The 26,014-nt window shown below is 36.5% G+C and overlaps 1 protein-coding gene across 4 annotated transcripts in view; it reads right to left on the bottom strand.

Moving 5' to 3' along the window:
* COL12A1 (collagen type XII alpha 1 chain) overlaps positions 1–26,014 on the bottom strand; it is a 100,099-nt gene that overhangs the window by 24,483 nt on the left and 49,602 nt on the right. For all 4 annotated transcript variants that reach the window (XM_014263470.2, XM_014263473.2, XM_014263472.2 and 1 more), the window contains 24 exons: positions 24,743–24,882; positions 24,354–24,486; positions 24,226–24,252; positions 23,785–23,927; positions 21,548–21,677; positions 20,552–20,691; positions 19,322–19,451; positions 18,496–18,638; positions 17,449–17,578; positions 16,383–16,525; positions 14,906–15,035; positions 14,587–14,706; positions 13,843–13,989; positions 12,997–13,113; positions 12,414–12,560; positions 12,252–12,326; positions 11,581–11,720; positions 9,576–9,699; positions 9,237–9,380; positions 7,252–7,416; positions 4,511–4,549; positions 4,278–4,416; positions 1,917–2,059; positions 1,436–1,545 (listed from right to left, as the gene is read on the bottom strand). In XM_014263470.2, coding sequence (XP_014118945.2) covers positions 1,436–1,545; positions 1,917–2,059; positions 4,278–4,416; positions 4,511–4,549; positions 7,252–7,416; positions 9,237–9,380; positions 9,576–9,699; positions 11,581–11,720; positions 12,252–12,326; positions 12,414–12,560; positions 12,997–13,113; positions 13,843–13,989; positions 14,587–14,706; positions 14,906–15,035; positions 16,383–16,525; positions 17,449–17,578; positions 18,496–18,638; positions 19,322–19,451; positions 20,552–20,691; positions 21,548–21,677; positions 23,785–23,927; positions 24,226–24,252; positions 24,354–24,486; positions 24,743–24,882 — 2,999 coding nt within the window. The remainder of the gene's footprint in view (positions 1–1,435; positions 1,546–1,916; positions 2,060–4,277; positions 4,417–4,510; positions 4,550–7,251; positions 7,417–9,236; positions 9,381–9,575; positions 9,700–11,580; positions 11,721–12,251; positions 12,327–12,413; positions 12,561–12,996; positions 13,114–13,842; positions 13,990–14,586; positions 14,707–14,905; positions 15,036–16,382; positions 16,526–17,448; positions 17,579–18,495; positions 18,639–19,321; positions 19,452–20,551; positions 20,692–21,547; positions 21,678–23,784; positions 23,928–24,225; positions 24,253–24,353; positions 24,487–24,742; positions 24,883–26,014) is intronic.

Here is a 26,014-nt window from a genome sequence, read left to right as displayed (position 1 = left end):
AAAAAACAAAAAGGCATATGTCAAAGACAAAATAAAAACTGCTTAATGTAGGTATGATCCAAAGCTACTCATAACTATCAGTTACAAAATCAATGACATAAAAATTTCTTCATATACACAAAAATAATCAGGCCTAAATTCTAAAATACTCAGGCATAAATTCTAAAACAAGAATAATTTGATATACTATAAGACCAGTTTGGGAAGTAACTCCAAATTCTGAGGTAACCAATAGTTTTTATAGTACTGTGTGATTTTCGTAATCACCAGTGTTTTAAACAGATGAAGTCACAAAACGTTATAATGCTGGCATTAGTTATCTTTCGTGGCTTTTAGTCTAGCAAAGCTCAGTTGATGATTTGGCCTCCAGTATCTGGAAGTCGACAGAGGCAACCCCTTGTCAGTATCCTCAAAGTGACAAGTCATGTAGAAGATGGTATCATAAAGAAAACAAATGTTATACTCAAGCCATATTTAGTCATCAGATGAAAACTAAATTAAATAGAAGGGAGATAAATGAAAACATGAGAATGGGCATTTCAGCTGATCAAAAATGCTGCAATTTCAGCTCACTTTCTTGCCCTAAACATATATATTTAACGCAGCAAGAAAATATTTTTTAAATATTTTTAGGTATACATGTAGCATGAGTCAAGCACTTCCTGATGACTAAAGGTAAGGAAGCTTGGCAAGATCAAAGTTTCATAACTTGGCACACAAAATTAGAAAAGCAAGCACAAATCTATGACGAGTGAAAGCAGATGAAGCAACATGTAAATATTTCACTAGCCATTTTGTCAACTCAAAAACTGTAAGTTTCATTCAAAATCATAAAGTGGCCATTTATGGGCTCTCTCTCCTCCTTGCTTTCTCAGTTAACATGATATTGGAATATTTTAGGCCCAGTATTTTCAATTAAAAAAAAAAAAATTCACATTCATATGTACTAAATACCTACATACACATGTGTTAGGTTTGTTAAAAATAAGAATCTTATTCAATATGCTATTGACCTCCCAACACTGGTTCCCCGCCTACTCACTTTCTCTGGCTATATCTTCCTCTGCTCTGAATGATTTCAAATCACTACACTCCCATGAAATCTTTTCTCACCACAACTTCCTTTCCTTTCTTTCTTTCACTTTAATTTTATTCTTTTTCATTTGGCATGAACCAGGCTACAATTTCTTCTTCAGATATATCCCTCCACTTACACAAACAAACACTTGACAAACTCTTGACAAATCTCTTATAGTGGTTCAAAGAAGACCTATAGCTTCAGAGATCTTGTTTTACATGATCTATAGGTTCTTAAGTCAACTTAAAGTACTATCCAAAAACCAGATACAATCACCTGACAGTGACTTCTGCTTGGTTGTCTTCTACTTAAAAGAACAGTATTTCAGGAAGCAACATCACAATTTCAATCCTTTACCTTATGGAAGCTTCCATAAAAGATTTTCTTTACATCATCACTATCAAAAGTTACAGTTTGAACCTCTCCTCTTGTATCCTTGTTAAAGAATGACAGCACTTTGTTGGCAGCTGTAAAAAATAAAAATAACATATTTCATTTCATGTGTACTACTGAAACCACCATCCTAATACACACTTATGGAGAAAATCTAGTTTACTCTTTATTTGGGTAAACACAAATCTTAGATGATCTTAATGACCTGTAAGTATATAGACGAACTTTCCTTTGATTTTAGAGTTAATACCAAAATTGAAATGTAGTTTAGATGAAGTATTCTTAGTTGAACTATAGGTGTACAAACTCTGAAAGAAATCTCTTAAAACTAAAAATGTATAATCCTTTTTTCATGTAGAAATGCCTTTGGGTTTGGAAATATTTGGTAAGAACACATGCAAACTAACATGTAACTTCTCTATGCAATAAGTATAATCATCCTTACGGTCAAGTACAACTCCAACTTGTGGTTTGTAATCTCTGTCTGTAATCTGCCAAATTGCAAAGGGCTCACTGGGGGATTCTGGCAGAAGACGGAATAACAGAATGATAGTGTACGCCTGTGGCAATCCCTCTGGGTGAATCTCCCTGTTAAGACAATATGAAGACATTTTTTCACATGGAAACACGTGACAAAAATAAGATCACATTTGTTTGCTCTTTTTCAAAGAAAAGACACAAGAGTAACAGGGAAACCACAGTGCTTAGTGGAACAGAGCATTTTAACTACTCTCTCAAATAGAAGACACCATTGTGATATAAAAACACTGTGATTTGTTCAGATGAACTCACAGCCTGTCTTCAGTTGGTGCCAGCACCACAGTTCAAGAGGACGCCAAAATATGACCAAGAACTCTTGGGTATGTATTCTTGTGGTAAAATTCTGTATAAACTACACATGTTTTAAATTCCTTGATGATAAGCACAGAAAAAGAGGACCACAACTTTACTCATTTTTTTCATCTGGCCTGCTTCATTTAGACAACAGCATTTAACTATTGCTGCCCTTCAGGCACAGAAGCAGGGATGGAATATTTATTGTCTTCTTTCCAATTGGTGATGCATTTGAGCTCCAGCCCATTCTTTAGTAGCTCAGGTTTAAATTTTTGATTTTTGAACTGTTACACATTAAAAAAGCAGAGAGCCAAAAGTAAATGAAAACATGTGTGAAACTCCAGAATTTTCTGTAGTGGAAAGGAGGGAATGCAGGATGAGAACTGCAAGAAAGGAGGTGACCACTGCCTCTTTTTAACCATTATAATGGAGCTCAGAAGGAGATTTAATCACATGAACATAAACATAAAAACCTTAAAATGAAGAGATGAGTTGCTTTGTATGTTAGAAAAAACTTATGAACCCATACAATTAGGAACACTGCAATAAAAACCATATCACTAAGTCAACAACACCACACAGCACAGTGCAAGAATTCAAATTTTTAAGTAGATATAGCAATACAATTTATAACTTGGATAACAAGTTATTCCAGATATGGAAACTACTATGCCACTAGGATCAGTATGTGTTTAGTGCTTTGCTGACTCAGTCCAGAGTTTTATTTTCTGGATTCTCATGAAAGATAAGTGCCCAGAATATTCTGGCAAGTCTATTCCACCTCTTTAGCAGACATTAGACTATGTATAACAACATTTCTAAAAGAATGAAATAAATATGAAGCCTATCTTTTTATTGTCTTTTCATCAACTTATCCCAAATGCAGTATCTATCAATGCAAGAGAGTTGCAAAACTGGGATTACCAGTATTTCCCTAGAATGCAAAAATCCATGCTGTCAGAGACCTATAATCCCTACAGGTATTAACGGCATGCCAATGAATTTAAAAATCCTTGAGTCCTCCACTTTTAAAGCTGTGATCTCAGAAGGCTAGCAAAAATAAATTATTTCTTCATAAACCTCAGCTTCTGTTTTTCTGATCTGATCTTCACCCAATCTGGCAGGATTGCAGACAATTTTAAAGGCTTTTATGAAAGAAAACTAAATTTTCCTAAATATACTAGGAACAATGGGCTATTTTTAGACATCTCCTCTGAACCAGAATAACCTTTTTTGAAACTTACAGAAATAGATGAGAGAGGGAGAAATAAATGTAAAAAAAAAAACAAAACAAACAAACAAACAAAAAAAACAAAGAAAAAAAAAACCAACAAAAAACACGCAAAAAATTCCCCCAAAATATAAAGAGGGAGAAAAGTACTGTTCCACTTTTAGTAAAACTGCTAACTGAGTCCTTTTTTTCTTTGGGAAAAAATGTTGGCAAGAATGACCATCGTATTACCCATCCATAACCAAGCACTAAGACCACAGGCCCTTGAAAACTCAGCTCCATTTGCCAAATAAGGCAAATCAAGTAGAGGAGAAACTACCCTAAGTCAATGGCATCAAGACGCTGCCTACTGCAGTGAGAATGATGCTTCTGGAAAAAGTGATGCTAATCCCTCCATATTGAAACCATTTGTCCAGGAACGTGGAATTCATTGTACTAAGGAGATTGTTTTTCAGCTGTCTAAGTATAAACTGTGAATTATATGCAACATGAATGATTAAGCATAATCTCAAAGAAAAATAAGCAACTAGATTAATAGTGAACTATGATTGCAGTGGAAGAAATAGATTAGCATTTAATGAAAACAATGATAGATGTTCTTCAGAGTGTCAAGATCTCTTGAAGCTCAGTAAAAAGAACGTTAAGTTAATGCATCTTCCACAACACACAAATGCTATCTATAAACTCTGTTAATCCTTCATCACCTGATCACCCTAAATAGAAGTCTTTTGGTTTAATTACCGTATTGGCTGGCTGACAAAGGCGTTTTTGTGGAGTCTATAAGCTACGTAGCTTGGGAAAGAGCCCGATTCCAGTGAAACTCCTTGTACAGAAGCAAAATGCTTCTCTGTTAGATTGTATGATTCCAGCATCTTGAAACCTTTAAGTCCAAAAAGAAAATAAAACATAAGAAACACTATAGAGCTGTAAAACAGACAAATGAACCTTTGCCAAAATATTAGACAATTACTTACCAGGTGAAGTGTATCCCTCCAAGTAAATAAGGGGACAAGCTGAAAGACATGAAACAATATATAATTCAAAACTATTAAGCCTAACAGGATATGAACATATGTAGACTTCAGAAAGTTTTATTACCAAGAAGTATATGCTATTATTAATTATGAGACAGCCTTTGTTACTTTTGTCATATTGTGTCCTGAACTCTGGTAGATGTCAAAATCTATACTCATCACTTTTACTAGGGTATTTCTACTGTGACAAATTGCATGGAATGACGAACCCCAAATATTTTAGGAGTATCATTCATAGGAAGAAAAGAGGACAATGACACAGTCTTTCCATGAATATTTAAGGCATGAGTCAAGCTGCATAATAGCTGTCAGATTCTCGAGAAATAAATGCAAATTTATGTGGCTCCTCAGGAGCCAGCAGATGAGGCAGTTAGGGAACATGCAATTGCAAATGACAGGCCTGAGAATTTCTTATTTTTGCCATAGAAGGATTTCACTTGAATAAACAACTGAACATTACTTAGATAATTTTAAAGCAGCACCACACACTACAGCTATACATCTTTAGCACCATTTACCTATTTCAGCAGTAAATAAGTTTACAGTTTACATTAGGCATCATTCTACTCCTTAACATTGTGACTGTTACTCTTTTATTCTTCTACTAGTACTTTTGAAATGCAAGATTAGATTACATAAAATACAATACTCACTTCAAAATTTTAAAAAGTGACTTGCTCCCTTGAACCATATCCAGTTATTCTGAAATCTAACTTTTTATTATGAACATATCTTCTGGTGTACCTTAAATAGGATGGCAAATTATATTTGGTTTGTGTGGCAAGACTTTGGTAATGGGGGAGCTACAAGGGTGATTTCTGTGGGAAGCTGCCAGACCCTGTGTCCAACAGAGTCAGTTCCATCTGGTTCCAAGCCAGACCTGCCACTGGCCAAGGCTGAGCCCAGTAGTGGTGATAGAGGCTGGGGGATAACACATTTAACAAGGGGCGGTGGCTGGGGCTAGGAGCTGTGTATGTTGGAACAGCACAACAGCCTGCAGCTGGAGAGAGGAATGAGAATATGTGAGAGAAACAGCTCTGTCAGGCACCGGAGCAGAGATTCCACTGTGTTCCTGGTCTTCCCTGTGGTGAAGACTATGGTGAGGCAGGCTGTCTGCAGACTGTAGAAGTCCACAGAGGAGCAGATACCTGCCTGCAGCCCCTGGAGGACCCTATGGCAGGGCAGGTCTGAATCAGACTGTGACGCTGTTGGAAGCCTACTGGAGCAGGTTCCTGGCAGGACCTCTGGCACCACAGAGGGAGAAGCCCATGCTAGAACAGGTTTGCTGTCAGGACTTTTTGACCTCATGAGAGATCCACAATGGAGCAGGCTGTGCCTGAAGGACTGCACCATGTGGAAGGGCCCTAATGAGGTTCAACAAGGGCAAGTGTAGGGACCTGCACATGGAGAGGAATTACCCCAAACTGAGGTTGGGAACTGACCTACTAGACAGTAGTTCTGCTGAAAAGGACATGGGAGCATTGGTGGATAACAGGCTGACTATGAGCTGGCAGTGCCCTTGCAGCCAGAGAGGCCAATAGTATCCTGAGGTGCATCAGGAGGAGTGGCCAGCAGGTCAAGGGAAGGGATCCTGACCCACTGTTCTGCCCTAGTGAGGCCACATCTGGACTGCCATGTCCAGTTCTGGGCTCCTCAGTACAAGAAAGATTAGGAGCTACTGAAAAGGTCCAGCACCAGGGTATGAAGATGAGGGGTCTGGAGCAGCTCTCTTATGAGGAGAGACTGAAGAAGATGATCCTGTTTCATCTAGAGAACTCTGAGGGGGGATCTCATTAATACATATAAATATCTCAAAGGTAGGTGTCAAGAGGATGGTGCCAGACTCTTTTCAGGTGTTCTCAGCAACAGAAAAAGGAGCAAAGGCCACAAACTAAAACATGAGAAGCTTCATCTCAATATGAGGAAGAACTTTCTTATGCTTAGGGTGGCAGACCACTGGAACAAGCTGCTCAGGGAGGTTGTGGAGTCTCCCTCTCTGGAGAAATTCAATACCCACCTGGATGCATTCCTACATAACCTGCTCTAGGTGACCAGAGGTATTGGACTGGATGATCTCCAGAGGTCCCTTCCAACCCTAACAAGACAATTCTGTGATTCTCTGATCTACACTGGAGCAGTTAATGAAGAACTGCAGCCCATGTTGAGAAGTTCATGGAGGACTGTCTTCCATGGTAGGGACCTTCACTGGAGCAGAGGAAGAGTTTGAGGACTACTCCCCCAGGGAGGAAGGAGCAGCAGAGACAACATGTGATAAACTGACCACAGCCTCATTCTCTGTACTCCTGTGGTGCCCAGGGTGAGGAGAGAGAGAAAATTGGGAGTAAACTCCAGGAAGAAGGGAGGGGCAAGGGAATGTTTTTAGTATCTGGTTTTATTTCTCCTTATCCTACTCTGATTTCATTAATTATAAAATTAAATTTTCCCCACATTGAGTCTGTTTTGCCCATGACAGTTACTGCTCAGTGATTTCTCCATGCCTTTATCTCAATCCATGAGCATTTCATTGTATTTTCTCTTCCCTGTTCAGCTGAGAAGGGGAGCAATAGAGCAGCTTTGGTGGGCACCCAGCATCCAGCCAAGGTCAGCCCACCACTCACTCACAGCACTATATAATCAAAGATACTAATTTGGGAAAAGGGAAACCAATGTCTTCTACTCACTTGAGGTAGCTGTCTCACACACAAAGGTGACGAGGTTATCTTGAATCTTTTCAAAGGCATCAAAGTCATCAACAATAAATACGTGACGCTCACTGGGCTTGCTGGCAATCTTGGCCAGTTCATTGTAATCTACATCAGCCACACCAACCACAAAGACACTGAAGCCTGTAAAAATCACACTTGTTACTTGAAATGCAGTAAATATACGTTAACATTTTTCATGTCAATATTGCACAAACAATTCACTTGTGAGGAGCTACCTATGAGGACACATTCCAGATGTCTTTTCACCCTGTAAAAGCTCAGAAGGCTTTCTCATCTTTTTTTCAAAACTTTCTCCTCTTTCATTTTTTTTTGGGAGAGGCATTATCCAATCTCATGCAGCCTTAGCTATACAGCTCCCTCACTCTTTAATACAAAACGTACCATTCTCTCAACTCTACAGTATCTTAATTCTGTTCTGCAGCCAAAAACTTAACAGACCGTTAGTTATCCAATTGTCTATCTGGTTCCATCTCTTGCATTTCATGCCTCTCAGTTTCTCTTAGAGTGGTATTCATCTCACAAACTTCTTCTTTCCAAGTTGTCTAGTTTTTCTCTATAATCACCAGATATAACAGAGCAGATTCAGAAAGCAATCCATCTTAGCTCCCTAACATGCTGACCTCAGGATAGGAAAAGTCATTGTCTATAGATGCCTATCTGTTGCTCTCTTCACCAGTCACAAAAGACCTTAAACTAGACATTTAGTTGTCAGATGTCTTAAGCCAAATGAGAAGGACCAGACCATAGAAGTCAATCACATCACCGGGTATAAATTTCATCAAAGAGAAACTGCACAGATATTGGAAAAGACAGTTGGAGGCTGAAACTGGAATTCACATTTATTCCAAATGATAGAAGTACCTTTATTTTTTCTTTTTAAAGAAGGTAATTATTCCCCTGTTGCCAATTCTGATGAAACTCTGACTGAAATACACTGTCCAGCTTTGAGTATGCTCTGATATGTGTAGAAAACAAAGCAAGTAAAGAGGAAACTAAAAATGATAAGGGGTTTTGAAAACACGATCAACATGAGATTGAAAGAAACAGCTTTGTTTAGTCTAGAAAAGAGAAGAAAGAGGAGATGACAACAGGTTTCAAATACGAAGGCTCATTACAGTGGACAGTGATCAACTTCTTTCCTGGTTAACTAGGTAAATGAAGACAACAATCTCACTAGCATGAAGAAAGACTCAGGTGAAATGCAAGAATAACGTCTCCTATCAGTAGGGCAGTTAAGCACTGAAGCATATTTTCCAGGGAGACTGAAAAACCATCTAGACAGACCTAATTCTTCCAGATTAAAGAGACAAAGAAGACCACTTGTGCTTTACATGCATGATTCCCAATAGGATGTATAACATCTCCCTGCTGAGAGATCAGGACTAGGTGGTTCATGCACTGAAACACAAAATGTTGAGTGTTGGGACAGGAACAGATAACTACACACACATAACCCACAATCATCAAATCTTATGAGGAAGTGCAGTGCTTCTTACCTCAAAAGGCAACAGAGGAGTCCATTCAGACCCAGTTCCTTCAGAAACAATTACTCTAACTGGAGATCCATTGGTTTATATAAGATAAAACATAAACTTCAGCAAACCTGGCCCATTAAATCTAACGCTAGTGTGAAGTACACTTCCCAAAAATTTCTGGGGTCTACACATCAAAAAGAGGCAGAAATAACCAAATGCCACATCTTTGAAATTATATGCATGAGGAATTACTTGAAGTCTTTGGGAAACCACATCCTTCCCCAGAGAGAAGGCTTAAGAAAGAAAATGTAAATCTAGGTCCAGAGAGCATAAATTCTTTGAACAGTTTTGAGGTTTTCCCAAATACTCAGAAAGTATTTCTGAGTCTATTAAGGATGGGTAAATGATTCCCAGATAATTGAAGCAATACAGAAAAGAAACAGCCAGGTGCTGTGAATTGCTTACCAGAGTGCTGTATGACTGTTGCTGCCTTCCTCACCTCATCCTGAGACCGACCATCTGTGACAACAACAAGTACCTTGGGAACACCTCGTCTCATGCCACTCTCCCAAGTCAAAACTTTTTCTTTAATAAATGTTAGGGCTTTGCCTGCAAAGTGTAAAATAAACAAGGAATCATCCTTTTTATCCACAAGAGAAGAATTCTTTTACTTTGTAAGGGCAACAGCCACAGAGCAAAAACACAGCATAAAAACCTACTTCTTCAGTCACGCAATATCAGGATAATTATGCAGGTTCTGAAAATATTTTATCATAAATAAATATAATTACAGCACAAAATTACCAGTCCTTGTGTTTCCTCCTCTGTACTGAATATTTTGAAGAGCTCCCAGGGCCTGGGCTTTGTCATCAAATGTATTCAGTTTAAATTCAGATTTTGCTTCATCACTGTACTGCACAAACGAAACCTGAAACGGAATATAACAGTGTTGTGTCTCATACCTCTACATTCAGGCCAACTCTCTCCATTGAAATATGTACATTTGTATATTAATAAGTCTTAAATAATCAAAAATTATTTTTCAAATAAATGTCATTATGCACACGCATATATATATATATATATATATATATATAGACATCATAGCAATATGCACACATCTTTTCTTTTTTTCCTTCTTTCTTTCCTTCTTTCTTTTTCTTTCTTTCTTTCTCTTCCCTGTATAAAATCTAATATGGACTTAAATGCATATAAACAAATTCTTGCCATTACTATGATGAGGTATATATGCATATTCCGTACTTCTGAGCAGATGTACAGTATCTACTAAACATCTTCCAGTTGCTTTTTGTTTAGGAATAAAAAAAGAATTTGTCAATAGAATGTCAATAAAGTTGGACATACATAAACACATACACGCTCTTGCCTTAAAAAATGAAATACTGTCACTAAAAATTTATTCCTAAATAATCGTTAAATATTTTTTATTTTGCTCCTTTTAATAATCTGTATCATTGAAATATTATAGCATTCTATTTTAATACAGAATAGAAATATTCCTGTATGTATATATTCATATTTTTGTAGTAAATCCCCTTTTTAAAATTATTAATTTTCAATTAAAAACCCGAGATTGTTGCATTTCAAGTGGTATGTGAGTTCATTATTTTACTAAACACTAGTGTGTTTATATATCTGTCACCTATATTGTCTTCTCTACTTCCATAGATATTAGCAAGAAAAATATATGAAACAAAAAACAAGTGAAAAGGAAAGCTACCCAGTATAGATTAGAGCTAAGAATGATAAAGAGTGTCTGACACAGAGTGACTTTAAGGAGTATCTATTCCTTTAGAAGTCTAGAGAGTTAAAGATCAGGAATCAAATGACTAAAAATATGCCTAGAAGATGAAAAGCAGACTTTTTGCAAGACCTTTTCCCTCCTGTCAGCCTTCTAACCAAAGAAAATGCATTGCACCTGCAGCTCTCTGCAGGTCTCCAAAAACACCACGTAAGAAACTCTCTCAGACCTCATGTCATTCATTTCATTTAGTGAAAGAGAAATCCTTATGGGAACCCAGACATTGATTTCATCCAGCTTCCTACTTGTAGAAGAAAACTGATAATGGTGCAATGCTTATGGTAATAAGCCTGACAGGAAGTTCCTTTGACATAAGTATGAGCCCAAAACCCCTGAAAGCCTATCCCTCATTAGGTATTACTGTTTACTCTCTCAAAATGCACTAATTCAGGAAAAGGACCTTTTCATACTTTTACTGTGCCCACTGTGGAGCAGACCCATGTTACCACAGCATGCAAAGGCTTCTGCAAGTGCCTTTTTCAAAGGCATTCTGCTATTTAGTGCAGTGGTATTCTAGGGAGCTCGGCAATGACAAGCCAGCTGGACCTTGCATCCACAAGGCTCATCTTTTACACTGAGTATTTAAAATGTAGCCTTCAATCAAGTCAGAATGTCCCTAAAAGAGATTTTTGATAAGACAGAGACAAAATCTAGGATACAAGAACAAAGCAGTATGCCACTTGTTGATGCTGTATACAATAAACAAAAATATAAAACTGACCATACATCACACCAGTTTCTCTACCTGGAGGATTCCCACAAACTCTAACTTTTGTATTTCAGAATATTAACATCTCAGAATAGACTAGATTTCCCTTGTATTTATAAAATGACAAATATATTTAATAAATAATAGGCATGCACACCCATATACATGTGTTTTACAACAATCTAATACAAAAAATGGCAGCAATCTGAAAAAAAATAACAATTCAGTTAATCTTCACTTTCCCTCCAAAATGTATCCAGTGGGAATAATAAACTGACCTGAATTCCAGCAGGATTGATTAAATCAAAGGCTCCTACAGTACTAAAAACAAATTTCACTACTTTGTTGAAATTGTCATCACCAATACTCCAGGAAGCATCAGTCAAGAATACAATGTCTGCTTTGGCACCTCTGCATACTGAAAGTCCAAGAAAAGGAACCCTTAAAATACATCAACCACATCACCATGAAATAAATATTGCTTCAAAATTTGAAAATTCAAGAATGACAAATATTCAGCAAATGTCTACTACCACACATTCAACCTGGCAGATGACTAATGCTCTACACAAAAACATTAATTAAAATATATCAAAGAAAACTTCAAGACATGTGAAAGAGTTCAAGAATAAAATGTAAATGTTATAAATTACTTTTTTTTCTGATCAGCTACCATAAAACATGAATTGTCTGCTGAGAGCAGATAATCTCATAGACTTTCTGCAGAGCTATAGAATATCAATAATTTCTTCCCCAAACATTGTCATCTTGCTGTTCTAAACTAGGAAATGCTGAAGTCTAGTAAAGCTCTAGAACAAAGGGATGGCATTAGGAAAGGTCTGAATCTTCATTTCTGTTTTAAATCCACTTAAAGTTATGAAAAATGGAGCAAACTATAAAGTACAGCAACTACACAAAAAATATTGAATAATTCTTAAAGTAAACATACCATCCCGAGCTGGAGGGATTGTGGGAGGTGGAGGAGGCGTAGGTGGTGGAGTTGGCGCCTCTGTAGGTTTGAGAACTGAAAAGAAATAATAATTTTATTCCACAGCTGAAACAAGGCAAACTCTATAGCTAAATCTTAAAGTTCACAGTACCTGTTACCTACCTGTATGCTCCCTCATAGAGACTGGAGGTCCCTCAAGGTTAGGGGTCTGAACAAAGACAGTAGCATTGTATTCTGTGTCTGGTGAGAGGCCAGTAAAACAGTGACTCGTTTCTGACCCACGTATTGTGATTTCCTGTCCTCTGGAACCTGTCAAAAAAAGCCCAATAGAAAGCTAGAACCTATTACTTCCCTTCTAATGTATGTATACATTAGTATAGAAATGAAGAAGCTTCTTTAGAAGAGGTTGGAGCCAATGGGACAGCACTCTTATTCCTGTCCCATAACACCTTTTCTAGAGCGAAATTGTGTGGTGAATATGAACCCTAGAGCACAATAGAAAGTACAATTGCAGCCTCCATGTGAAACCAGTAAAACTGGTAGATGTAGGCTCACTTGACAATAAACAATACTCCTTTTTGCAGCTTTTCCACCACTCAAGAGAAACAGGTTAAGTTCAGAGCTTTAAAACTCACCTAGATGTATCATTATGGTTGGTGCTTGCCACCAATCCAAATAAGTGGTGCTGTCACTGATATGAGACAATTATGTTTCCAGAAAAATGTAAAAAACAGAACACACTTACCATCGGTTGGGTTTAGCTTCAGTCTGTAGGAGGTTGCTGACCGATGAGGTGACCACCGGATACAGAGAGTATCCCAACCCACTTTGTAACTTGTTAGGTCAGTGACATTCAAATATACTATGAAAGGAAGAAAGAGAGAAATTGTTCTTCAGAAAATTGTGCATGTAATAGGTAAAGAACACCAAAATTACATTAGCAGTGCTGGTTTGGAACTTGATTTTTAAAAATACTTGCAGAAATAAAGAGCAATTCTAGACAATTCTCTTTATTTTACATCCTACAGATCCCCACGTAGCTATTTACAAAGGCCCCAGATCCCATATTGGGTAACAACCCACTTTATGAGTTTTCACATGAAGTTGATTTCTTTACAAAATAAGAAACCTCCAAAAATAAAAATCTGACATATATATATAGCACTATGAAAAGAATGTACTGAATCAGGATGCTTGATTCATCATAACTGAAGAAATTTTTAGAAGTTTCTTAGCTGAGGCCATCATCAAAATTGCTGGACATTTCTATGAGGTAAAAGCAGAGTTTCAAAAACCCTAGACCTGATGAGTAACACAGATTCTGTAGTACCCTGGAGACAGGTAAAGATTGACTCCACATATAGCTCAACAAAATTTTAGGAAATAGACTAGAAAATTTTATTTCATCAAGTCATTACTTTAAAATATAACTTCATTACTCTTTCCAAGATTAGTGTTTTTAAGATCTACATCATGGACAGATGACAAGTATTCTCCACAAGAGGATGCTCAGGCTTCCTAGCAACCAGCCATCAAAATCTTCTCTTCAGCGTATGTATCTAACATGACTACAACAAAATTATTGACTTACATGTAGTGCCTTGATCTGTCAAAGGTATGCTCATTCCAGAATCATACTGAGCATAAACACTCACATCATAAGTAGTACTGGGAGACAGATTATGCAAAGTGTAGGAAGTCACTTCTCCCACAAAAAACTCCCTGGGCTCATTTGAACCTTGAATCAAGGAAGCATTAAGAAAAGAGAAAGAAAGAATCATGATTACATGAGCTACAGAACTATTTCATCTCTTACATGTCATTAAATGTTAACCTCATCTCTAAAACAAAGCATATTGATTTCTTAAATTTTAGCATATTACAATGTTGCAAACGGAACATACACATTAATTTTGCAAACTACTGTAAAATATTTGTGTTCAGCTTCTAGAAAGATATGTATATTGTTTGAAGGCCACATAAAATCCTGCAGGCCATTAGTACCCAAATACCTGTCCAATGTCATCTCATGTACACCAATACATAGCCTCAGAAGGACAAGAGGCATTAAAAAGTTTAAAAACAAAACAGGTCACTGTATAAAGTTTTAAGTATACAATTCAATCCCTGTAATTGAATGTACAAAACTGCACTTGATAGTTTGTTTTTATTATAGAATACTGATCATAAGACTGAAGTTTTCATGAAAATTGGTAAACAGAGGAAATAAATAGATCTTTTAACACAAAATGATACATATGATTTCAACTCTGGTCTGTCATTAGCTACTCACTGTTCTAAAAATGATATACTCAGAATGAGCAAGTTTTCTTACCCACAGGTTTGTATACAATTTTATAGCCAAGAACAGGGGATGGTGAAGGATCCCAGGAAACTCTGAAACGTGTATACCATTCATCAGTTATATACATATTTTGAGGAGGAAGAAGGCCAACTGAAAAGAAAGGAAAAAAACCCCATTATAATTGGGCTAGTAATTGCTTTTCAATCTTTAGACATGTAGATTATTACTCTGCAAGGTAACAATCACATCAAGGACTTAATTAACTTAGTGAAACCTTAACAATGTTGAAGTGCTCAAGGAATACTACTTAAATTTAAAAAAGAACAAACAATATGAAAACTATAATTACCTGTTCTGCCATTTCCAGTCAATTGTCCACCATCTCCATCTTCATACACAGCAACAACAGTAATTTTATATGGTGTATCTGATTGTAATGGTTGTAGTATCACGTTATTCCTTATGCCAGGAACTGTTGTCTAGATCACAAAAAGAACAGAGGTAAAACACACTCAACTAGAAACAAAAATTTGTTCTGATATTTGGCACACACTGTTTTATGTCCACCACAGGAAAAAGTAATTCAGGATACCTTAAGGATTATAACTTAAAAACGATTACCAGTATTTATTATTCTGAATTATAAAACACTGTGGACATCACAAAAACATAAATCAAATTGACTCTGTGGACCCAACCCTCCATCATACTGAAATGCTGCAGTTCTTCACCAAGACTGCAGTACTCCTCCCTCACAGAAATAGAAAAGTCATAATGATGTGTTTGTTTTATTGGCAGAAATAAGTTATTCTGAGACGGAAGCTCTAAATATATTGACATATAAAAATTTCCCTATGTATGCATCCATCAATCTCAACTTCCTTAGGTAGCCATGTATTATTGCTCCCTTCTAATGAAAATGTAGGTATAATCCCAAAAGTGATCCTGCTCCATAAGGAAGACATAAATCACTGAAATGAAGGGAAGTAACTTGGGGTATCTATCTCAAAAGCACATGCCAGTCAGCACTTGCTACTTGATTAAAATTTTCAGTTTTTTGGGACTTGCTGTTTTTATGGATTGTCCAATCTTTTCTGCAAAAAAAGATATGTGTGTTGACAAGATGCGTGTCCTGATTAATGAGTCCAATAGTGAATTTTCAAACAGTGAATTTTCAGCATGTGCTATACAGTAATACAAAAGCAATAATAATGTCATTTTTGCTTGTGGCAGTTGGCAGGAATTCTGCCACTGTCCTCTATAGGATCTGAGCTTTGCTTTGCTATAAATACTCTGTGCATTTTAAAAGCTTCAGAATAATTTGTGCTATCATTAATGTGCAGGAAATGAAACACACAATTCATACTGAAACACAGAACAGCAAATTAGATGCTGAATCGAAATCATCATTGTTGTCTTATTAGACTCTGTCAACTCTCTTCAATTTATAAAATGCAGATATATGTTTATTCTGTATCATAGCACACTGACTTTTTAATTAATACAGTATGAAGTAATAGATGGCTATTCAACATTTTAACAAAATGCCAGGAAGAAGATTCTGTTCAGAATCTTCTGATAAATGTATGACTCACATATTTAACATTATTTCACACATATATTTGTTCATGAAACCATATATTTTCTGTAGCTTCATGGAAAAAAAAAAAAAACCTGTTTTATACAAACCATGGCTTCCTAACATTGACAACAATGACCAGAAAACCCACAGAGTGCTACTTGTGGAACACGTGTCTTGTTTTTCCTGTAGCCTAAAGAATCGACTGAGAACACCTCAGTGCTTACTAAGGAATTACAGAACTTACGTATTCATCGATAGGGTCCCCCACAGTGGGTGAATAAATGATTCTGTACTGCTGGACTGGCCCATCCGCATGGTCCCATTGTACAGAAAGGCTGTTTGTAGTCTCATCAAATATTCTCACATTCCTTGGACCGCTGCGAGGCACTGAAGAATGAAAATACAGAAGGTTGTATGGGGCAGGATACCTCTAGATCAGTGTCACCCCCACCAGTTCAAATGTTGCCCTCTAGCCAAAGTCAAGGGCCCTTCCTAAAACCCTGAATAAATAAATATATTTGGGAGATTAAGTCAAAGATCATGCAGAAGTGCCTGATGGTCCTAAATAGAAAGAGAGCCCAACTGGAGGAATTAGAGCAGTATGGAAGGGAGAGAACATCCAGATGTGCAAAGTGAGCATCTACACACATTCTGCTTCCCAAATTCCTGCAGGCAAGTATAACTACAGCCTGTCACATCTTCAACTTTTAGATGAACATGGGGATTTTACAGGGAAAACATAGAAGAAGAAAAAATATTGTTGACAGGTTCTGTAACATGTTATTTCTGGTATGAAGGACAAAGCATAAGCTGGCCAAGATCCTACGAGATAAGTTGTAACAAGAAGATATTGTTGTTTAGGTGTCTGCAACAAAATAACAAACAGCTGCAGAGGCCAACACATTTACCATGTCAGAAACCAAACATGAAGCCCTTTTTTTCTGTTGACAACTAATTCTAGCCATCTTAAAAGGCTATCTTTTTAAAAAAAGATAAATTTTTATTCACCTGAAATTTGATTTTTGAGATTTTTTTAAACAGCCTTTAAACTCTAACACATTCAAATTAAGTTTATTTCCCAATTGAAAATTACATTGCTAATTATTCAAGTACCACAACTGACAGACAGCATAGTAAAAGTTCCCTGCCTTTTTATAGATGCCTATAATTGCTGCAGGCATAGTTCAGATGCATTAATTCAGAGTTGCACTAAATAGTTTACATTATTTGTAACTGTAATCAATTTTGTAAGTTCTTCACACACCAATTTTGACATATATTTCACAACAAAAGTACTGACTGTCTCTTACATGTTCTTCCCTGTGCTTGGCTTGGATTTCCCTCTCCATCTGCATACAGAGCTATAACATTTATTGAGTAAGCAGTGTCGGGAGTCAAGCGCTCCAGAATCACATCACGAGTGTTGCCGGGCACCACAATCTAAAACAGAAACAAAAACCACCCATATAAATAAAGTTTCAGCTTATACCATCCCTTTTTAGAAAACAATATGAATGAAATTGAGAAAAATTAGAAACATGACCATGCTGCACACTATCCAAGAAAAAGAACACAGGTTTAAAATAAACATGCAATATTGATAAAAATTCAATAGCGATGAAAAAAAGAACAAAGAGTACAAGGAGCTCTCATTCTGCAAATACAGTTGTTATTTCTAACATTTTACATTAAAATAGTTCAGAAAAAATAGAAGAAACATTCACAATCAGGAACTAAAAAAGTAAATTCTGTCACAGTTTACTATGTATAAAGGACATCAGTCCTTAAATTCCTTACATAAAACACATACGCCTATATGGGTGTACGTTTTGTGTGAGTACCTTCATGGTTGAAGCTTTAAAACTGCTCTTATTTCTACAGAAATCCAAGAATTCTTACTTCACACTTGCAGGGCACTTTTTTACCCATATCCAGACTTCACTGCTCACCAACCTCCACTAAAGAGTAATGATGTGGAGTAAGCAGATGGTTTGGCAATAAAAGCACATAAACCTGGCATCGAGTTTCATAATTTCACAATTTCTAATAAATATTTGTTGTCTCAAATACTCCTAAAAAATATATATAATTTAAGTCATCTTTACCTGCAATATGACAAAGGATACTCAATTCTCAATACAGAGTTTTAAATGGGAGAGTCTTATTTCTTATTTATTTCATTTTATCAAATAAGCCTTTATTAACAATGGACTTGACTCCTATAAACACTGTGCTTCCAGCAGAGGCTCTCCTGGGCAGACAGTTGGTCTGAGTTTACTATTATTTTTTACACTCATTGAAGGAAGCAATATTCTCTACACACATTTGACTAATAGTATAAAAGCTAAATTACTTACAGATTCTGATGGCCTTGGGCCAGACAGTGGAGCATAATTAATTCTATACTGCTGCACTGGACCTGGAGCAGGTTCCCAACGGACATTCATGCTGTTTGGTGTGGGATTGTAAACTTGAATGTTTCTTGGTGTTCCTCTCTCCACTAGATTAAGGATAATTTAAATTTAGTTTTAAAAAGTTGCATGTGTAAATTCTATTTGTACATGAATTTACAACAGTGGTCAAAAGATGAAAAACACCTCAGCCCAAGATAAATACATTGCTTTTGTTAGCCCAAAATTTACAAAGTTAAGAATCTCCATGTTCAGTAACTCCAGAGTTCCATATCAGGCAGCAAAGTACATGCTTGTTCTGAAAATTGTACTTCTGAATTGTTCTGAATTGTTCTGAAAAGTGTACATAACACTTTGTTATCCTATTGTTGATCAGATAAGTATGAAAAATAAACACAAACTACATATTTTAGGTCAGGTCAACATTCGTAGCTCAAACTTCCTGGAAAATTTTAAATACACTGTATGGACATTATCACAGATTAACACCAATATTCACTGTTTGTTCATGAGTATTTCTACTAGCACTACAACTGAACATTGGCTATTCTGTGAAGTAAACACTAAGTGTGCTGCACAACTTTGGAGCTGAGCTTGCCCAAGATAAGCAGACTGAAAGCCTCCACACAAATAAGCAAAGGAAACAGAATAAGTTACAGAGCTGCAAAAATAAGCAAGCAGGTAAACTTTTAATGTAAAATCAATTTCTAATGATTTGAGGCCATTTATAAAAAAATCCTAAAGTTTTCTTGAAAAGGACTGTTTTCCTTACAAGTGCGTCCAGTGTCAGAGGTACGTCCACCATCCCCCTCTGGGAAAACTGGAACCACAGTTACAGTGTAAGGTGTGTTGGGTTCAAGAGTCCTCAGGATGACATAGTTTGTATTTCCTGGAACTGTGGTCTACAAATTTAGAAAGAAAGGAAGGGTCAAGAGACTTACAGAAACATGAAAAAAACAAAAACAAACAAACAAAGTTTAAGCTTTTTTATTTCTCACTTACTCCCCTACCATATCTCATTTCCAGACTGGATATGATAAAAACTTTACAAAAGGTGAAGCTTTAAAAAACATGGTTTCTGGCATCTTCTGGAGCTGCCTTTCAAGAAGGTTCTGTCTCAGACTTAATTCAAATGAGTTCTATGTTCTCCTATATAATCCCTTATAGCTCTCTCCACTTTGGAGTCCAGACCCTGCTGTAGTGAAATGAAGAGTAATGAAAGTAGCAGAATCTGCAGTGATCTCTTTAATGACTACTATTTAGCAGCTCAGAGGCATTAAAATATCACTTTCTAAGTCAAGGAAAAAAAATCCATTACATAACACTACAACACACTAATGACAAGAAGTAATGAGCAGCTCATGTTAGGAAATAAAACTCCACAGCACTTAAGAATATTTGTCATCAGCAGCACTTTAGTTGCTTTTGAAACAATGACATTCGTGTGGTCATTTCATGTGCACATTAAATTGCACTGATGTAGAAAAATAAACACAACTGGAAAATAGTATTTCCCAGTCTGCTGCAAGGGTTTCCTATTTTCAGGATTCTTTTAGCTCTTTAGTAATTAAGTAATTTCAGGAGATGAAAATATGGATTTTTCTGCTTTCACAAATACCATCAAAGCCCACAATCACATGACTTCTTAACAGTAAAAAAGGGTAGAAATGAAGTCTGCTAACTTTATAACCTTTAGTACACCCTGAAGTCAGCTTTAAATTCCCACATAGTGCCCCAGGGATAAAGAAACAAAAACTTGTGTGTGGTATTAAAGCCTAGGCTAAGAACTAATCAGTGATGATTTACTATATGAAATCAAACATCTGTAATACATATGGGAGAACTTTCATGGAGGTGCTATGCATTTTCTCCAGGGTGGCTATAAACAGAAAGAACCCAGTGCATGGGCAAACAAGACCTACTTCACTCAGCAGCATTTATCTCAACACCAACAAGAGCTGTAATTTATCTGAGATTAGTGAGATTCACATGAAGAATTTACCATTTCTTCTGCACCTCCAGCTGTAGGTCCATAAAACACTTTGTACTGGCGAGGACTTCCTTCTGCATGATCCCATCGAACATTCAGAGTACTGGTGGTTGGGTCATAAACTAGCAAGTTCTTCACAGTGGTGAGAGGTTCTGAAACAGATCAATAAGATGTCAGAAATGTGGAACCTTATTCTCTCCTTTTTGCTGTCAGATCACACGTTTATAATGCATCCTTAGAAAATTTTAAAAATAGGTTCGGTAGCTCATGTTAAATCTTATTTATCTTCATCAATCAGAACACATCATCCCTATCCAACACCACAAACAATGTTAGTTAGAAAATTTTATTTCCAGACACTATTTTGGAATTATGCAATGAGTTCATTAGGATTTATTTCTTCATTCCTCACCAAACCCATTGCTATGTCCGACTTTCCATTGCAAGCTCATAATTTAAGTAAATGCAACCGAATTAATAATTTTATTTTTATATAATTAAGTAAATATATTGAAATTGTTTTTATACCTGGAGTGTTTCTGATAGCAAATTACTCAGTGATTTCTATGGTAGGATCAAAAAATGCATCAATATAAAATGATGGAGGAGTCCTAAAATGCACACTATGAAGGTCAGCCTCCCAACTGAAGGTGCTTACATATATGTAAGCACACATATATGAGTAACATGCCTTCAGATCCTTTAAGCTGTTTACTACATTATGGCATAAAACAATTAAACAAATCAAAATGAGGAAGAAGTCCCATAGAAGATTAGGGTTTCTCTCAGCTGTAAAAACTGGGCTTCCAGTCAAAGGCAGCAGTCCAGGGTTTCTCTACAGCCAGGAGACTGACAGGTGTTCTTACTGCAGAAACTTGAAAGCCACCAAAGGACAAATGACATATACAGATGGGATTAATTTCACCACAAGAAAGTTTTCTCAGCTCTTCTGAAAAGCAATACATCATTATTGTTTTGTACCTAACAAGTCCTAAAGAAGTTACTTACTGGTTCTGCCTCGTCCTGTCATTCGTCCCCCCTCACCGTCTGCGTACATTGATGACACAGTAATAGCATATGGTGTGTCAGGCTGCAGCTTCTGTATCACCACGCTGTTCTGTCGTCCTCCAACAGTAGTCTGCAGCAAAACAAAAGGAAAATATTAAAATCCCTTTTATACTGTCTCTTTTGTGCTTACAGCCACAGTAAAGAGTGCAAGCATTTGATGCAGAGTGGAAAACACTGAGATGTATCAAATGTTGCAATTTTCTTCTGACTGACAATGACAGTAGACTTGAACAGTAGTATTATTTAATATATATTGGTTTTAGCCAGTTTAGACACAAAGCCACTGCTCTTTAAAATCTCCAAACTTGCATATAACCACAATTATATATAAACTCCCAGTTCTATACCAGCACAAATTATTTTGTAACTCCTATCATTCTTTGTACTTTTAAGACTACCTGCACATTTTCAAAATCTATTAAGCTAATGTGTTCAGCATAACACTTCAAATCATCTGCTGATGAAGAACTGACAATGAGCAAGCATTTACATATCTTCACATTTCATAGTAATAGATTATTTTAATTTACAAGCAGACTATTTTAACTTAAGATCAAAGAGTTTTTAGCACTCAAGTGTACAAAGCCCCTTTCAAAGCACAAATGCTTTTATCATCCCATCATCCCATGGCTGCCTCTACATTTTAGTATCTGATTGCCTTTCAAAACCTGACCCTAAATGATCATGATCATTTAGTCTCTGTAGTTCTGTATGCAGTTTTTGCAGTCCATTTTTCTTCAAATCATCTGTGATTCCTCTTGGTGCTGAGGCCATTAAAAGTCAGACAGGGCAATAAAAACCCTCCAAAAATCACATTTTAAATACTTTGGTGGGGACTGTTCTGCTGCCTACCCAGAATATACAGTTTAATAAAATATCAGAGTAACAAAAGAAGACAAGGAATTATGATCATACAACTGCAAGTCATTTGCAAACAGACATTAAATGCCGTGAGCAGAGTATGACAGTTCTGTGCCCTCTCCTTAAACAGAGGTGTTTTCTCCAACTGTCACTACTTGACTCTATCCAGCTGTCTAATAACCATATTCTTTGCACAGATTTCAAGAGAATGATCATAATTCCCTTTTTACTCCATTGCCAGCAATTAATTATACATATTAATTAAACTTATTGCTGTTCCTTATTCCTGTAGTGATTTCTCACTAAAATTGCATTTGACTGCTCAATATACATTTCAATTACCTCATGCACAAATGCATGTTGTTCAGAAGAGAGTTTAAATGGATGTGTAAATATCCAACGGATTCTAAAGTAAATATTCCTAGATATACTTCTGAACATGTGTGATCTCCGATTACAGGAGCAAGCTAAATGAATGTGGTTCTCATCTGAGACTGCTCCTCTGACTCATTTGACAGTAACCACAACAGCCTCCCACTACAGAATAGGGCATTTTTAAGTAGCACACACTTCTGATAAACAGCCTGACTGAATTACCATTCCCAGGCTGTGTTGCATTGCCTGCCAGTAGTCAAAACAGTTCATGCTGACAACACAGGGAAAGCTGGCTGATCATAAAGTACTGTCTGTCCATAGCATTACAGCTTCTCATCCTAGTAAAAGAGTCAAAAATACCTTAAATACTTCATTAGCACCTGTTTTGCATGGATTTCTCTTTGCAACTGCTACCTCTGTGTGGTTATTCTGACCCTAAAGTGGTGAAGACAGTCTCAACTGTTCACAGCAAAGCCTTCTGGTAGCATGGGAACCACACTATGAAAACAATGGAAAACTCTGGACTACAAAAGTAGTCATGGTAGTTCACATTATTGATTTGACACCTTTATCTCTGATTTGTAGCCTTAGATGCTGATTGACCTATCCCCCAGCACACTTTATTTTAGTTTCATCCCTGGATAAACAGTTGGATTTTATGAACTCAAAGACCTTTTCTATTATAAATGAGTCTATGATTATGTGATTTTTGAGAAAACAGGATGCATCTTAAATTATTACTGCTCAATAAAGAGCATTCTAACTTGGATCTTGGATTTGAAAGGTGGGTGTATATACTTATTCACTACAAATATAAATCTTCACATAAAAGGTGATTAATATATACAGTGTTGTCCTTTGTAAGGAAATTATTCTATTGGATTACTTTGTAGAAGGTTGCAATTAAGGTTGAATAACTTTAGCAGTTCAAAATTAGTTACCGACTGCTCAGGGCCATCCCCACTGATAGGCTGGTAAATGATCCTGTATCTCTGCACTCGACCACTGGCTGGATCCCATTTGACAGTCAAACTGTGTGAAGTTGCATTGTACACCTGAAGGTTTCGTGGGCCACTCTTTGGGGCTGAGAAGCATAATAAAGAAAAGAATAAATCAAAGAGCAGAGACAAACACCCATTCTCACTTTTAGGGCTACATGAATGCCTGATCAAGAGCAGAATGTATTAACTACAGGGGAACATAAACTATAATACTTGTAAAATAATAAACATGTGGTAATCTAGTGTTTAGTATTCTTCCAAATACACAATAGTATTTATGAAATTATCTCAGTTTTTTAATGTCAACATTTGTCACAGTTTAGAAAAAGAGAGCTACGAGTTTCCTTCAATAAAATGGTACCTGGAAATTCAGATTCTTACCTTGTGTAGTGATAGGTACCAAGGGTACTAGGAAAAAAGTAGAAAGAATTTTCAGAATTCTTGTATGTGTATGCCTTATGTTTCAATAACTATGAATAACAACATGCAGAATCCCTTTATTTACTTACATGTTCGTTCACTGCCAATGAGATCATCACTTTCTGATTCATCAGGATAGATGGCAGTAACTGAGACATCATATAATGTATCTGGATTCAAATTTTCAAAGACCAAACTATTCTCATCCCCATTTAAGATAGTCTTGCAAAGAAATTAAAAACAAAAGAAAAAGATAAATAAACAAAACCAAAACGAACAAATGAAACAGGCAAACAGAAAGTGGGATATTACTGAGTAACTTTTTACTCAGTAATATCATGGGACATGGCTGTATGTGTCCTACACCTTCTCACTGAATTTCAAAGCCATAGGCCATTTATCAACTACATTTCTGAGTTTAAAAATACACCCTCTGAGAGATTGCCCACAAAAGCATAAGGTGGCTGTCTATTTTTACCTCCTGTTTTTCCGCTCTTCCATAGGGCCCCCATGTTATTCTATACAGAGAGACATCTGGAGCTCCATGATCCCAAGTACCTCTGAAACTATTCGTGGTTATATCTGTGATTCTGAGATTGACTGGTGCTGGCACAGGCTCTATTATGAGAAAAAGAAAAATATTCCACAAAATGTAACTACAGAATAAATACAGTTAAACAAAATAATTACTCAGACAAATAATTTAGAAGGTTATCTAGAAAACTAATCTCTCAGTTGCCACGCTTCTAATGAATACAATCAAATGCTGAAGTATAACCCAGTCCACTTACACAAGGCAAATCATCCTTCATAAGGTCACATCATTAGGTCATCATCTGATAAAATAGACTTCAGCAGAGGTCACAACTCACATGCCTACTCAATATAACTGAAGCCCTGGATGTAACATTTTGGCATTATATGGAGTGAATATGAACTCCCATAGACACAGGTCAAGTTTCTGCATGAGTTTCTTGCACATGTTAAAATTCTTTATGTAAGCCAAATAAGTCGTCCCTTATTTAGAAAGAATTCACAGAGGTTAACTGTAGGTTAAGGAGGGAAAATATTATAGCCACTGGGAAGAAATATGTAGATTGGTAGAACCAGTGAATTAAACTAGAAATAATTTCTTTGGTAGACCTTTCCTCTTCTTTCTTTACACACACATTCACTCAAAAAACACAGGTACAGAGCAAAGACTAGTGCAACAGTAAGCAGGAAATCTCACAAACATTTTTAAATACATCAGACTACCAAATGAAAAATTCAGAAGAAAAGATGAGAGAAAATATTCATAGGTTTTTCTTCTTTTTGACACCAGATGGAGGGACAGTGAAAAGGTAAAATTACTTTTTTCTATTGTAGCTTTTCTGGTTAATTATATTCTTAAATCCTAAGCCTTGATCAGGTTGAGAACTTCCTTGATAGCTGGTTTCTCCTTTCAGTCTGTCACATCTCTTGGATGGAGATCAGCTCTTACAGCTTGTGCAGCTTCATTTGCTTGCCTCTACTTGTTGAGGTCATTCAAATGCTGCCTTTATGGTTCTCTAAAAGTAAAAGCTGCTTTAGCATTCCATGATGCAAAAACTCTCTTGGATCAGAGGCAGGATTGTCTCTCCTATCCTCTAGTATATGGGCTGACTTCTTACTCACTTGCCTAGATTCCTGCATGAACTTGCTAAAACTTTATTCTGTCCTCATATTTTCTTACCAATTTTACACCTACTCTTCTCCTTCAGTCTTTAAA

The sequence above is a fragment of the Pseudopodoces humilis genome, chromosome 3 (genome assembly GCF_049639895.1).
Source record: "Pseudopodoces humilis isolate 2021_Gansu_Grassland_sample_001 chromosome 3, ASM4963989v1, whole genome shotgun sequence".
Classification (NCBI taxonomy): Eukaryota; Metazoa; Chordata; class Aves; order Passeriformes; family Paridae; genus Pseudopodoces; species Pseudopodoces humilis.
The sequence above is the reverse complement of the archived record's forward strand: the minus strand, read 5'-3'. Positions and strand labels throughout refer to the sequence as shown.